Here is a 16,302-nt window from a genome sequence, read left to right on the forward strand (position 1 = left end):
AATTGAAAGTAGAGGGCAAATTATTCAGTAAGACAGCCAGCCAAACAACATTTTCCTGTCTAATATAGGCAGTATTAATTATTCTGAATTTTAACTGACAGGCTAGAAATGGTAACAGCAATATCTATTCTTGTATAGAAAATTAAGCAAGAAAAGCTACTCTGTTAATATGCAAATATATGTCATTAGGCAGTTAAAAACTGCATTTCTGCAGATGCCAATGGACTTGAACGACAATTATTATTAAAAATTATAAGCAGCTTTTAGCTGCATTTTTTTAGCAAAGATAATGCAATAACTTATTTCAAGCATTTCCCCATGTCCTGTACTGACATTAACTGTCTTGACTCTGTACAAGAAAATATTTCTACATTATAATAAATTTTACTTTTGACAAATGTTGCTCCAGAATATTACTTGCCATGTCTACTGAATCTCTTCTTGTGCTTCCAAAACTATTCATACTTGTATGTATACCATCCATACTATGAAAAATGCAAGAGCCAAAAGTGAGAAGCAGATTGTACTCAGCTTTACTGAAGGAAAGGAGCATAGAGGATACAGGAGAAATCTTAATATCTATTCCCATTCCTTTAACTTACATAAAAAGATTAAGAAAATTGCCATGTCAACTGATATATTTTCTGGTTTTGTAAGGTAACATAAATAAACCTACTAAACAATTAAAGAACAGAAAAGTCAGGTCTTCTAGCTTATTTCTTGTCAGTACTAATTTAAAAACATAGACCATTACCCAGATATCCAGATTCCTTTTCTCCTAATCAACGGGCTTTAATAATCAGAAAATTGAAGAAATGCCTTCAAGTATAAGCAATGCTTTTAATGTGGAAGTTAAAAAAATTATGAAGAATTTAAATTATGCTATACTTGGCAAACAGTGGCATACTGTGCTAGAATTGTAATGTCCCTCATAAACCCATACCTTATATACCTATCCCTTTTCAAGATATCCTCTCCTATATAAGAATATTATAACTGTATCTTGATTAAATACATGAAAGTATATAAATGTTAACATATTCTCTGTGGAGTCATCTCTGCGGTAACCACAAAGAAAACTATCAACACCACAGCACTACATATGTGAGAAATATCATACTAAGGACTGTGAATAGAAGTATAAAGTCAAAACAAATTTCTTAGTGTATTGATAAGAATATGTATTTCTCATCCTCATGAATTTTTCAAAATAACTTATTATCTGTAGCATCCTATATTACTGTAGTAACATCTGTTAAAAAGTGTGCAATAGGCATAAGGTCTTGGTGGATAGTAGTTATCATGCTAGATTGAGTAATATACAGAAGTTATGTATACTAATGACACTAATCAGGAAGTTTATTAGTTCATACTGTCTATTTTGTTAAATAAACTAAGCACAAAGATCCATTTCTTTTAGGGCTTCAGAGCAAGGATTTTCAAAAGCTTTGGACCACTGACAATCCTCAGCATGTCCCTTCTGGAGCATCATTCATCCTTGCCATTAAATTCTTAATGGAGAACAATATGAAGCTGGTAGGGATCCACAGACTTAACTTCCTAAATCTTCTAAGACCACTAAACAATCTGCTGTCCTGTGTTTGAAAGCAGCTTTTTTTAACATGGAGTTAAATAAAAGTCATCTCATTAGGCTGCAAGACTGGTCAGGCTGCCCTTACCACACTTGTAAGCTGTACGTCTATAAGAGAACACTATTATTTCATTCAAATATCATTTTTGGCTATGAAAAGTTACTAATTTGGAATTAAATTTGACTTTTTGTTTCAGTGATTCAATGTTCATTTTAGTGTTTGAAGAATAATTCTAAATAGTAGCACTTGCTACGTGAAACACTTGTATGGGATGCTGGGGAGGGACTTTTCATTGGGGACTGTAGTGACAGGACAGGGGGTGGCAGGTTCAGGCTTGAACGGGGGAAGTTTAGATTGGATATAAGGAGGAAATTCTTTCCTGTCGGGGTGGTGAGGCACTGGAATGGGTTGCCCAGGGAGGTTGCGAATGCTCCATCCCTGGCCGCGTTCAAGACCAGGTTGGACGAGGTCTTGGGTGACATGGTTTAGTGTGAGGTGTCCCTGCCCATGGCAGGGGGGTTGGAACTAGATGATCTTAAGGTCCTTTCCAACCCTAACTATTCTATGATACTATGCACATGATTATACGGCTGTGCGACTACAGAGGCAAGCTGAACACCTCATGAACTCATAATTAATGGAAAGATTAAATTGGTGCTTCTGGTCTACATATATTCATCATGAACACCCTGCTTCTGCAGCAAAATAACTGCTGGAAAATGATAATAAAGAAATTTAATCCATCATTTTTACAGATGAAATACACATATATGAACAAGCTACAAATGTATATGCAAAAATTAGCATAAGGCACAGAAATACAGGACACAAATATTTAGAAGGGTACCTAATTGAAGACTAATGGGTTGTTATGGCTTCCCTTTGCAGCAATTTCCTCAGCCATTCATATAGACAGTTGACAAGTTACTAAATGTTTAAAGCCAGATTTGAGGAGAAAATGGAAAGGAAAATACTACATATGTACCATTCAGCAATAACATGAAACCTCTGGTATATGACATTTTTTTAACAGCATCTTCTACACAGCATATCAATATAGTATTTTTAATTAAAGTAAGATATGAAGTTTCATTTATTCAGGCATAAGAGTATATTAATTATTATATCCTTAAAATTGCTAAAAGGCAGTTAATGTGGAAATGAAGTGCATAAATAGAAGATGAAGATGCAGAACATAAAAATAGCACATCATCAATGGATTAGTTTATTATGATTTTGTTAAAGAAACCATACAAATGAGCCCTAATAGTACAAAAAACAGCAAAAGAAATAGTACAGAAAACTATTCAAAGAATTCAAGCCTTCTCTTAATCAGCTAACACAGAAGTAACATCCAAAATCATCAACCATAATCCACATATTCTGCCAGATCACTTTATCTTCTGGATTGTGTATGTTTTATATACTTACATGTGTACATATATAAAATAGAAGCAATATATACATGTATATATATGCAAATAAGCTAAACCAGGTGATACAGAAGAAGCAATCTGCATAGATAGAGTTACAAAAACTCAGACTGAAATAAGCTCTTTAGGCTGTAAGATGGAAATCTAGGGAAAAAAACCCAGTCTAGATAAAGAATATATTTTAACAAATCCAGTAACTTTTCAGAGTTATTTGTCCAAGGTATGCCATAAACACTATTCCACCCTGAAAAACTACTAGGACAAGCTTAATTCTCAAGGTACTAAGTGCCAGACAGACCTCTGAAGAAAATACTGGTCTACTAAATCTTATCTTATGACATAGCTATAAAAGCATTGTCAATGTTGCAGTAACTAAGCTTATTAAACTTTTATCTTCACATGGCTTCTGCAATGAAATAACTGCTGGAAAATGATAATAAAGAAATTTAATCCATCATTTTTACAGATGAAATTAATACCTGTCAAATTCACTTCTGACAATTTAATATAATAGATTTAAAATACCTACTCTGTTAATTTTTTGGTTTAAGAGAGCTTTGCAAGAAAAGCAAGAAGATACTCTTCTTAGTCCTGCAACATTCAAGTCAATTATTGTAAACAGAGAACAATTACAGACAAAGTGAATTCTTTATGTGCAATATATAGCACAGAACCAGTTTTGACTATATGAATTCAAGTGTAACTTGTTTCTGATCTGTGACATTGAGACTTACGATTTGAAAGAGTATGTTAATTCTAAAAAGTTTGCTCTATCTCTACTGGTTTATAGTACCTAAGGCCTGCTCTGCTCAAGTTAACCAGAATTGTTGCTAAATATGTAGGAATACTACTACTGCATTCAATTCTGGTTGTTGTGGTGAGGTTTTCAATAGCTATTTACTGTTTCAAAAACCCAGGTTCTTCGCAACAGACAACCTGGCATCTTAAGCCACCAAAAAAGCCCTTCGCTGCATGTTGAAACCACTTCCTGTAAAGCCATGATGTGCCCTCAGTAGTTACGTCCTGATACCTTGAGCCTCAATGCCCACGCAGACAGCAAAGGCAAGAAGGACCACCAAAGTGCAGAAGGACCACAGAAAGATGTTGGAAATTCCACTATACAGTCTGGTTTTCGCTAGGAACTGAAAATACCAAGCTCACTGAGAAAATGAACTTTTGATGATTTTCACTGAATACTAGATCTATGGAAGAAAAGTTAAACCAGACAATATGCCATTTCACAGTTAAACAGAAATCTCTAAGAAGCAGTGGGAAAAGAGATATTAATTATCTTAAAAAGGAAAAGATGGTTTGGAAGACAGGAGAATGCCAAAGGTTCTCCAAGTTGAAAACTGTAATAAATAGCCAAACTGGCAAATGAGCAAATTGCATTGGGTAAACTTAGGACTTAAACATAGGTATCTGTGGCTGAAGACAAGTAAAGTAACAGAGTATTGGAGGTCAGAAAAAAAAAACATACAGGGAAGTAAGACGCAGACAGTAAATACAGAAGACCCGCTGAAAAAACACCAAGGGCAAAGAGAACACAGGACTTCCTTTGAAGGTTTAAGTAATATCAAAGAGAATCAGCTATAAGGAACAAAAAAAATAGAAAAGTTTGCAGAAACAGACAAAATGAGTAGTCTGGGGAACATGGCAAAAACGAGGGAGTTTTACGAGTGCAGTTTGAGGAAGTACTTCCTCTGAAAACTTTCAAAGAACTTCAGCAACTCTCCAATTCTTAATGCAAGAAATTAACAACAAGATCCCAAGAAATCTTATGCAATTTCAGGTTTTTACCGTTTTTTTTTTTTTTTTAACAAGAGAGAATGTTTAGACCACAAAGGAAAAAAAAAAAAAGAAAGACAATTAAGATACTAACAAAATTCCTAAGTGCATAAGTAATTAAGAGGTGACAGGGACAAAGGGAAAACTTATGATCATCTCTCTGTAATCAAGGTAATGGGATAAAACAGCAAAGGGTCATCAGGAGATATAATGGATGTGAACCTGTACAACAACAGCAATGATCAGAGTCAAAAAGAGTTAATACTGTCAGATACTAACTTAAGCAACTCAAACTTGGCAAAAAGCAACAGCTCTGTATCTTTTAGTTAAAGAGCTTTAATGTAAAGTTAAAATTTACATATGATTTGTTTCAGAGGAAAAGAAAGAACAAACTCACCATAAAAATATTATTTCTTAAAACTTCTAAAAACATTGCTATTTCTCAAAGCATAACATGACAAGGGGGTTTTCCCCTCATACATTGTTACAATAAAGCCAGCATGCAGTGTCCTAAACAGGTTAATAATGCAATGTTTCAATTTGTTATAAAAATTATGTGGGCTCATATGGTCTTCATTCACTGCGTTCATTGCTTTCATGAGGTTCCCTACAAGCTGCCTCAGAAAAGCTCTACCTGCTCCCCAAAAACTGTCGCCATTAGTTGCCTGTCTCACAGGGCTGTAAAGTGTGAAGAAGCTTTTTCAGCTCTGTAGCTGAATTAAAGCTGTTAATGCACATGGCCTACTACTGGTGCCTGCCTGACAACAGACAGCTGTAATCACTTTGAGGGAATGGCAATTTTCAGTGACTGTGCCTTCACCCAGTCTTCAAGGGAACAGTACCCAAGAAGATAACTGCTGGCAAAAATATCTGCAACTGAGTGTGGAGTCATATTCTCTGATGAATGGTGTGCATTTCAGGGTTTTCTTTATTTAAAGATTCTTTATTTAAAGACTCTTGTTTATTAAGAGGTAGAAATAAAACTCCAAAAGCATAAATCAGTCTGGGGGGGGGTCTAACATCTTTTTAGATAATATTAGAACATAATAAATTCGAAGTATGACATGAAAACAAATATTCACCAGCTAATATCAAGTACAGAAGGGCAGTCCCAGGAAAGCAGACTCACCAGCAGGAGAGGTTCCCACTTAAAGCAGTGTTAAGAGGTAGGATCTGACAGAGAAAACTCCTAATGAAGATCTACATTGTTAGTAATCCTACAAAAAGAGCACACTGACTTACAAAGCTGGAAACCTTTGGGACATTTTGGATCTTAATCCTTCAGTCACGATAAAAAGTTTCTGTAACAAAACCCCTAGAAAACTCAGCAGGGCAAGCCATCTATCATTATACCTTTCCTCAAGTTAAACAAGAGGAGAATTATGCTATAAGACAAATGTTACAGTTTCAGCTGCATTTGGTAATTCAAAGTGAAGCCTACAAATGAGATATCTCATTAGTTTGAGCAGATGGATCAAAATTAAAGACTGAATCACCAACTCTTAATTTCCCAGTAGCCAGGAAGAGCTTGAAGTCTTGCAGAGGATGAATGTTGAAAAATCAACATAAAAAGCTTCTCTCCATCTGTCAAAACACATGCCTGTAGAATGCAACTACCTCTTACCAGCCTCAGTCTTAAAAAAATGAAAACATACATACATCTATTAAGAACACTTTGTCAATCACTGTAACCTATAATATGCCCGGGACACATCAGCATGACTTCCATAAGAGTAAATTATTTGGTTCTGGCATGGTAGAATTCTTTGAAAATGAGTTAACAGAACAGTAAACAGTGTTGAATTTGATTTATTAAGACATTCCAAATACTCTGGTAAAGAGTCTTAAGGGACAACACTGTGAAAGTTTCATGGCCACTGGAAGGTGTACATTAACTTGTAGAACTTTAGAAGAGGAAAAGTATTTTTCTCTAATTCTGGTATTGCCTTCTTGTCCTTCAGAACAAAACAAAATAGGTACATTTTTGGCTCTCTGGAGCATAGCTGATGAGATCTGTGTCTGTCATACATTACTGCCTGAATAATGATAAAATTCCAACCATGCCCTGAATTCCATACAGATAAACAACTGCAGTAGATTTTTTTTTCCTCTGAAGTATTAGGGGAGAAGGTATAAATACATATTTCTAAGAAAAACATTTAGAAATAATCACTGCTTTGTTAAAAAGCAAACAACTTTGCACACACAGAGCATGACAGTAACAGGCTATGGTGAACGTGGATACAAGTTAATGGACTTCTTAAAACTAAGAAAATCTGAAGATGGTGATAACTTTAGAAGATCAAAGACTATTCTCAAATTTGTGAAAAGACACTAAAGAAAACTTTCCTAGTATAATATTCATCATATTCACTCATAATATTCATCTGCTACTATGGTGCAAGCAGCTCAATGCAGGTATATCTACATGACTTTTTTTTATTACTTTTTTTTAATATCTGCAGTTGGTTTAAAGATTTGACAGATCATTTTTCATAGCACACTCATTAGAAGGAAAAATTCCTAATTTTTAGTATTTGGTAAAACACAACATACTGTAATTAACTGTATTGTGCAATGATCTGATATGCATAGTTCTGCATTTTCGAATGCAGTATACCAGTGTTTGTATACGATTCATTTCAGAGTATGAATTTGTGTTTCCTAACTGTTCTCAAGGAAAGCTAAAAAACGACCTCCTGCTAGACTTAAACAACTTATTGTACTTGAATTTTTTAAAATAATATTATATATGTTTGTAGAAAATTTTTCCTCAGCGTGAAAAGGGGGAGAAAGGTGCAATAAATACGCTGGAACAGCACGAAACTTCGTGCTGAGAATCCAAGATATGTTACTTATTTAGACATACTGATTTGAAGAACCTACTATTCATAGGTTTATCTACAGCAAGTGAAAACACACAAAATCATAAGAAATGAAAGATAAGAAACTAACATACCTCAGTACTAGTTATTTTGTAAGGTACGTGCATAATTGACAATGAGAAAAAAATAAAGTTCCCTTGGTGCTGCCAACAAATTTTGTTAACAATCTTCACAAGAAAATATCAGCACTTCCATATGTAATCTTCAGGAAAGTTTTCTGAATGTAATGAACAGTAACTGATATCAACAACAGAAGAGAAGTGGAAGAATGGTGTTAAAGCAGGGGAGCAGGAGGACTAAGAAGCTGTTGCTGGAGTATTTCCACCCCCTGAAGTCATAAACCAACTGTTCATCTTTCAAAAACTCCACAATCTGCATTTATGTGAAAAGAGGAAAACGTGCAATTCTTAGTGTGACTGTGTGGGAAAGTTTCCCCCTTTTATATGGAAGTTATTTAATGAAAAGCCTTTTCAAGGATCACAGTGCGTTTGTTCCTGTTCCGAACATGTGCCATACCTGCTACAACTCCTCCTGCTTAAACTGCTGTGTTTCGCAAAGTTCTAGCAGAAATGTGACATCATGTGGGGGTGATGCAGGAGCACAGTAACAACAGAATGATAAAACTATTCAAGGCAAATGAGTTAAGCCCATAATCTTAATGGAGGGGAATATAAGGCTTGAAAAGTCGCTGCAGAAATCTCTATTTTAAAACAAAATGAAGGATTACTTCCTTTATAAAGAAAACAAAACACAAACCCCAGGATATTTCAAATGACAGATGCTGAGCCCTTGTGCCCCATATCTTCAACCCTGCATAATTTTCATCGCTCATCTTTAACAAGAGATACTAGAATTTGATAGATATGGGAAAGCCTAAGAAATAACTAAGTGCTATACTTTTCATTTTTTTAATCATTAGATGTACCTAAGTGTAAGGTCTCCAAATCACTGACCCACTTTGCCTAGTCATTTTTTAAAAAGTGACATATATATATACATTAATTATTTTAAGGGATATGTAAAGGACCAAGAATTTTCACCTTGGATAGAAGCTAACATCATTTAGCCTGGTTAGATTTTCTTGCATGCTGTTTTTACAAAGTGTCAAGATTCGACATGACCTCTGAAGTGACACATCTCAAAATAATTAAAAAAAATTCTTAATCTAGAGTTGTGACGATCAAAACTAATTCCATTATATGTGTTCTGAATGCAAACCAAAGCAGAAAATTAATACCTGGTGTCCAGCCATTATTTGCTTCAGCACATTTTCATAACATACTTCATCCATATGATTCAGTTGTTGCACCTGAAAAACAAGCATCGTATTACATATTAAACGTGTTTCTGTCTTTACAGATTTTCTACTACATATCAAACAATTTACAGTGATCCATGAATGAAAAAATGTGATTATGTAATTAAATTTACAATATACAGATTCCCATTCTTAACAATATCATTTTGGTATTAAATTCACAAACAGAAAATGAAAACAAATAGACAATATATGAGTAAGGGCAGTGGATAGAAAATTTATTCCATGACTTTGTTGGTGCTTTTATTGACTAGAGTGATGTAAGCCAGTTCTATTCTTTTAAATTATCTGTTTCGTATTAAGAAATCTTACTTCTACAGGATATTGATGAAATATCCATTTAATATGTCATCTTACCTAACATTAAGTCCTTACATTTGGTAATATAAAAATCGATTTTACACTGCAGATATATCCAGGAAATTACTGATTGTCAGTTTTTTTGTCACAGAGATTTTTTTTCTTCACAGTTGGGTCATGTATGGGAAACAGTGGGAGTACAGTATACAGAGCTTCTACTTATGAATAAATAAAATGTTTCAGGAAGAATAAAAAGTTCAAAATAAAGAGTTCAGTTGAAAAAAAAAGTATTCTTCCACCTCAATATTTTTTCTATTTCTTTAATGCAACACAATATAAATAGCATGTATCTACTTGAATGCAGCTCTGTATTAAGGTTGTAACAAATAAAAATAAATAAAGTCCAAATCAGAGCAATCACTCCATTCGCCATTTGTACATTCATCTTTTATAATGAAATATTCTGACACAAAGAAATTCTTACAAGAACAAAACATGTAAAAATTTGAAAATGGAAATCTAGTAGTTGGAGTAATCTAAAATAGCTGAAAGTTGACAATCACATCTTTAAAACAGCTTTAGAGGGAACAGGATAATCGTACAAGCATAGTAATAAAAAGATGAGACAATATGGACATATGTGGAAGAAACAGGTAGACAGTCTAAGTATTCTGAAAATGAGAGGCCAGCATTTTAATTAATTATTTTTTCAAATAATAACAAGTAAAAATCATTAAGTAGAAACATACATGAGCAGTGCATAAACACACATGAGGACATACATATTTACATACATACAAAGGTAACTTTACATATTCTTTGCATTTATACCTAAAGAGGAAAACATAAACATGGACCAAGAAAAATAACTGACATTAAAAAAAAAAATCTGACATTAACAGACCTCTGACTGAAGAAGCCAAACTTTAATCTTGGCCCCATACGCTCTAAGAATTTCAACATACAGAATTTTAAGAGCTTCCCTGGCTAACTTCTATGCATAATAAGCACACCATGCTATTCTTGCCTTTGAAAGCTTGACTACAGTTTGCATATGATTCCACAAATCGATAATCAGCTCCAGTTCTGGGGGAAGTTTTTCTGGATAAAGGATGTCAGAAAGCAGAGGCAAAACATCTACCTACAGCAACTAACAGTCTTCTACTTCTTTGCAGCTCATCAGTGTGGACATAGACATTGCACTGATTGCATTTGCTGATGTTCTGCTTTCCTCCTCTCACATAGACCAGAAGGATGTTGATATTACTGCTTTTTCAGCTTTAGCATTAGTATTATTCTGTATGGAATCCTTTTTCAAACAGGCTTGATACTTTTTGTTTGCTATGAAGTGTATGATCTTAATTGCAAAATATACTTTATGAAATCTGTAACGACATTCTTCTGAAAAGCAAAAAGCTGTGGTATTTCAGAATAAATACTACCTCCTAGTATTTCCTCATCTCCACTTGCTTGTTTGTTCTTTTTTTTTAAAAACCTAACTGGTTAAGATTTTATAGGATTATTTGTATATCTATTTGATTTTTAAATCACAAATGCATTACAGAGTGAGTATGAAGAAATGAAGTCTTTACCACACAGTGGAAATAAACTAAATATGCAAAACAAAGTATCAGGAAAAGATTAAAGAAAAGCAACTGCAAGTAACAGTGAAGGTACTTGAAACAATTAATGAAGGTTAAAATATGCAAATCACAATAAACACCATATGGTAAACTACTCTTCTGTGTATAGACTTGAAATGGCTCCCTACAGTTGTAGAATAAGTTTCTTTCCTGCGCTGCAGATAGAATGAACTACTTAAATAACCTGGCAAAAAAGGCAATGTCCATTTAAAAAAACCCAACAAACAAAATCCCTGGTATTATTGATTAAGCTATGAAATTAACTTTTGATTGAAAATGTTTTGACTTCTATTAAATTAAATTATAGCAGAGTAAGATTTTCTAAAAGCTAAGTTATATAAATTCTAATTATCAGCTAGTGGGGTGCATGCAAAATCTTAAAGAAAAGTGTTTCTATTAATTCCTGTATTTAAAGAAGAATTAAAATTTACATGTCAAGTGGCACTGCATGTAAGATTTTTAATAAGAATATTATATCTGACCATGGCCTTACTGCTTCCCAAACTGAGTGAGAGCACAGAGTAAAGAAGCTTATTTTGGGACCACTTTAGTGTGTTTTCTATCAAATGTGGACATATGATAGCTAATGATTTAGCATGCTAAAGGTTTTCATCAGCAACTTGTATCCAGCTAATATTAATGCACATGATGGTACTGCATGTATCTGTATCTATCTCTCTCTCTATATATACAGATTTCATAAAGAAGTATTATATTCCTCATGCATCTTACAGTCAAGCAAGGCGCACCAGTTTTTCAAGCAAAATGGAAAACTGAAATATGAATAATCAGCTGCTACAGTGAGTCTGCAGTTGAGGGTGATGTTTTCTCCTTCATCAAGCCAAATTTAGTAGCAAAGCAAAAGCAATGCAAAGCTAGATGCCATTGTATCTAACTGCAACAAAGCCTATTTACAAGACTGTAAATGAAGGAAACATGATTCTTAAAGCACTGTTAAATTATGTATATCTTTATTCACAAGAAAAGATGCTTCATTAAAGACCTGTAGCATAATAAACCAGTATCCTCTACACATGCGTACATTAAGTATGGTCAAAACAGCAACCCTCCCTTTGGCATTTACCTTATTGGTTGTCTTAATTCCTATAAAGGTTTGCCCCAGTGGTACAGGTCGGAAACGGCCATCAAAGTAGAATAGTCCAATATAGGGATTGACGTGTAGAAATGTAGCAACATCCAGATAATTGGGTAATGTAGCTGAAAGGCCCAAAATCCTAATCATACTTTGCGTAGATTCAACCTATTTAAAAAACAGAAAACCTGCAAATGATCTAAGTGTTTTAAGCCAAGATATAAAGCAGAGAGTTTTAAACCATCCCTTATATAACAGTAATGTGAAAGAAGCAGTTAATACTTTCTACAAAAGGTGAACAATAGATGTGAGTTAGTGATTATCCTATATTGGAGAAACCAGAGCACTCTGCTTTTCCACCAAATTTTGCTTATTCATCTTTCTGTTTTATTGTACTTTTGCCCTCCAGAAGGTTAGCAGTCATTAACTGACATGGAGGAACAATAGCAGTAAAATGGGCTTTGTGTTAAGAAGCAGAAGTCCAATTTATAGGCAAAACTAGGACAGATAATTTGATATTATTTCTTTCTTAGTCCAAACCACAGCTCAATTCTGAAAAGAAAGAACATAGTTCCTTAGTCCTGGCTTTTGCTTAGACCTTTTCACAACTCTCTTATACAATCTATCCTGCTCCTCTGTAACACACGTTTTTTCCTTTTTTTTTTTTTAAATTATTATAATTCCCCAAGTATTTGCGTTGCATGCCTACCAATTCAATAAGGGACATAAATGGTGCTTTACATTTAAATACCCTGCTCCTTATAAAAGCCTGCATATTATATGTATTTCGAGGTAATTTTCAAAAAGAATGAAACCAGCCAAAAGACTTGAATTAAGAAAGTATGCAAGAATTTTCCCATTTCCTCTGCAATACTAAAAGCTGTGTTGGCTAGCTCACAAGTTTCTTACTAGCATAATTATTATGGAGCAACGTTCACAGCAATTTTCATCAAAAGGTCTTTTAGACACTATAACTGAAGCCATATATGAGGTTCTCAATGTCTCATGATGGTTGGTAACTTCCACCTACCTAAGTCCTGTTCAAAACTATGAGGTTTTTATTTAGAATATAGCTTTTGAATCACTCAGGTGTTTGACTTAAAGTGAACGGAAGTGCCATGTAATTAAATCAGATGAATTAAAAGTTTTCAAAACAGACTATTAAAAAGTATATGTAGAGCATTCTGAAGGAAGATAAAAGACACCATACCTAACACGGGCCTGGGGAATAACAAGTGCACCAAAATAATAAACTAAATCCCCAAAGAAACCACCTCCCACAACTCTACAGACATAAAGCAGACAAAACAAACCACTCAGTTGCCTGGCAAAAATCTGGATGCTCGAACTATGGATGTAATGAACTAAACACCGCAGAAAATAATTTGTTTTACCCTTTTGCGCTTATATAAAGAGCAGCTTTGCAAGGGGAATCCCATGTACAACAAAATCTCATCTGTAAAGGCAAATTTTGAGATGACTGGGAGAAATGAGAGATTGCAATTTAAAACATATTCCGTCTGCTGGGAATAAAAGCACCTTGAAGGACAAAGAAGCACTACCATTTTTACACATCTTTTTAATGCCAGATTTGGTGGGGTGGGGCGTGTGTGAGTGTGTGGTAACTGGTTTTCTTTTTTACTTGTTTGTTTTTTTAGGGTTTGGTTTTGCCTCAGTCCCCTGGAACCCCACCTCCTTCTGCGCTGATCTTGGTGTCTGTGGGGTACTTTCTCACACTTTTTTTTTTTTAAAACCCTTGAATCTGAAGGAACAGTAACCACCTGCTGATATACTTATCCTGTACTTTTTTCGCAATCACATAATAAGTACAAAAACTTGAAAGCGTAACTGAAGTCCAATCTGGAAAATATTATTTAATTTTGCTAACTTCAGTAACAACTTCTGTCAAATCTCCTGAATCTAAAACCACTAGTTTGAAAGTGTGCTCAGTTCCATCAAAAGGTTGGAAAACATTTCAAGTATTTAAACAATTAACAAGAACTCTGCTTAATAACCAGGGAAGTATGGATTTTTACAGCAATTAACTGCAAGCTGCTTGTCAGTTTTCTTTCAAAATATAAACAATGCCTAGAGAACAGTTACAATTTACTGAGACTTGCCACTTTCCAAACCTTTGTAAAAAGCCATTTAACTTCACTGCTCCGGCAGTTGGCCCTGCAGTTAAGGAGCTGATGGAAAACCCTGAATTACAACGAATTACAACTCCACATGAAAACCACAGCAGAGTTAACACAAACAGTTTATTAAAGTTATTAACATGCAGAGCGCATTTTAAAGCAAACCACATTTTTGCATATTTTATATAATACCTCACATATGCATATGTGTATAGTGCCTACATTTTTTTTCAATTTATAAATCTGAAATTTGCAAATTATTTGGACAATTAAGTTTCCTATTTATATCAAGCCACAAAAATCAAGTCTCAGTGCTATACAAAATCAGGGTATAATGTCTTTTGCTCTACAGTAACATTATGTTGGTCTTCATAATTAATTGAAAAATATTATGGCTGTAAATAATTCCATCAATTTCTCCAATTCCTTTCAAGACCATCCAAAAAAACAACATAAAAACCTATTTATTACCAACTACTTCTATATCCAATTCGCAGCACAAAATATCAATAATTAATATATATTTAAAAAAACCCAAGCAGCAAGAAGTAAAAAGCATTTACCTTAAAAAACAAAAATGTATCATAACAATTCTCCCAGTTATTTTATGCTTGCATCAAATTCGAACTGTAAACTAAACCTTTATGTGTCTGCATATCATCACATACATATATGGAATGAGTTTGTTTAATCTTTTAATTATATATGTCAATATACAAAGAGCAGTGACTAAAACTGTGCTAAACATAAAAGTTTGAAATATAAATTACCTGAGTGTGCAACCATAACATGTACCTACGTACTTTATTTTGCATTTTCTCTCTGATTATAATGCAGTTATTTATCTATTATTTATCTATTCAAGCACTACAAATACTTTTTGTAATAGCTTGTAGAATTTTAACACATTTTTAGAACAGAGTTCTCGGCATAAATTTTTTCTGCCTTTCCCTTGAAAAGCAGGCATTAGTATGTTTTGTTCTCATATGCTTCTAAAGAAAATGAGTCTTGAAAGTGCGAAGATGCCCTTTGTAAATACAGTCCATTCAAACATTAATATTTTTCTTGTGCTGGATCACTTTTTACTTGCTCCTCAAAGTCCCATTTAGAGACTATGCCTTCATACTCAAGAGACTGTGAACATATATTCTTTTCCTGAAACCGCTGTAAAAATTACTGAAAAGACATTTTGGATGACAAATTCTCTGCATCACTGTCTGGAGGTACACAGCTAAGTGTGTCTTCTTCACTACTGCCAAACAATCACAAACATTTTAATCTTCATATGTGTTTAATCATCTCAGTAAAAATATAAGCACTATTTGGAACTTAAAAGGCTTTCTTTGGAAAAACTAACTGTCACAGTTTTTCACATCATGTTCTCTGAAAGCTTTTCTGTATTTTATTGATTTGATGATACACTGGAAGTAAGAAATAAAATTGCCATAACTATATTTAATTGACATATCTAATTAGTATATCTAATTCAGAAGCATTCATGATGGCATGCGGAGAATTGAAAACATGTTCACCATATACGTTTGCAGAACATGATTATCACACCATGAAATTCCATGCACACAGAAAAAAATAAACAGAAGATAGCTCTCAAGCATCATCTGTGCTTACACTGTAATCGATAAAGGTACAGGTATGAGAAGTGCCTCTCTAGACTGTAAATCAATCACAGCAGGATAATTTTCTTCCTAATAGGTTTTAAGATTTGCATATCATCTTATTACATTACAGCTGCCACTTGAGTGCATACAGAGTATGCATAGCGATACTCTTTATCTGACTTCTAAAGTTCTTCCTGAACTTTGTGAACTTGGCAGTCTTCCCATTTCCATGCATTAAAATATCACATTCACAGAATGAATTACAATCAAGCTGGAAAGCATATCCCTAATTGTTTAACTCAAGCACAGAATTAAGTAAAGCAGACAAGTTTATATATTCTAATCTTTGAAGAACTGTCCACTGGTTTGAAATTAATCTGATATTCAGATGACCCAGGAACAATTTAACAGTCATCTTCAGTCAGTCTGTATGCCCTTCAGATGTACACAGGACAAGATACACAGAAAATTAGGCAGAAGCATTTCTTAGTTT

The 16,302-nt window shown here is 34.0% G+C and overlaps 1 protein-coding gene across 3 annotated transcripts in view; it reads right to left on the reverse strand.

Moving 5' to 3' along the window:
* The window catches only part of ASCC3 (activating signal cointegrator 1 complex subunit 3), a 280,041-nt gene that overhangs the window by 142,430 nt on the left and 121,309 nt on the right, over positions 1–16,302 (reverse strand). For all 3 annotated transcript variants that reach the window (XM_062608480.1, XM_062608481.1, XM_062608482.1), the window contains 2 exons: positions 12,044–12,220; positions 8,936–9,007 (listed from right to left, as the gene is read on the reverse strand). In XM_062608480.1, the coding sequence (XP_062464464.1) occupies positions 8,936–9,007; positions 12,044–12,220 (249 nt within the window). The remainder of the gene's footprint in view (positions 1–8,935; positions 9,008–12,043; positions 12,221–16,302) is intronic.

The sequence above is a fragment of the Pezoporus occidentalis genome, unplaced genomic scaffold, assembly GCF_034315485.1.
Source record: "Pezoporus occidentalis ecotype Australia unplaced genomic scaffold, CSIRO_AGI_Poc_V1 ctg13, whole genome shotgun sequence".
Classification (NCBI taxonomy): Eukaryota; Metazoa; Chordata; class Aves; order Psittaciformes; family Psittacidae; genus Pezoporus; species Pezoporus occidentalis.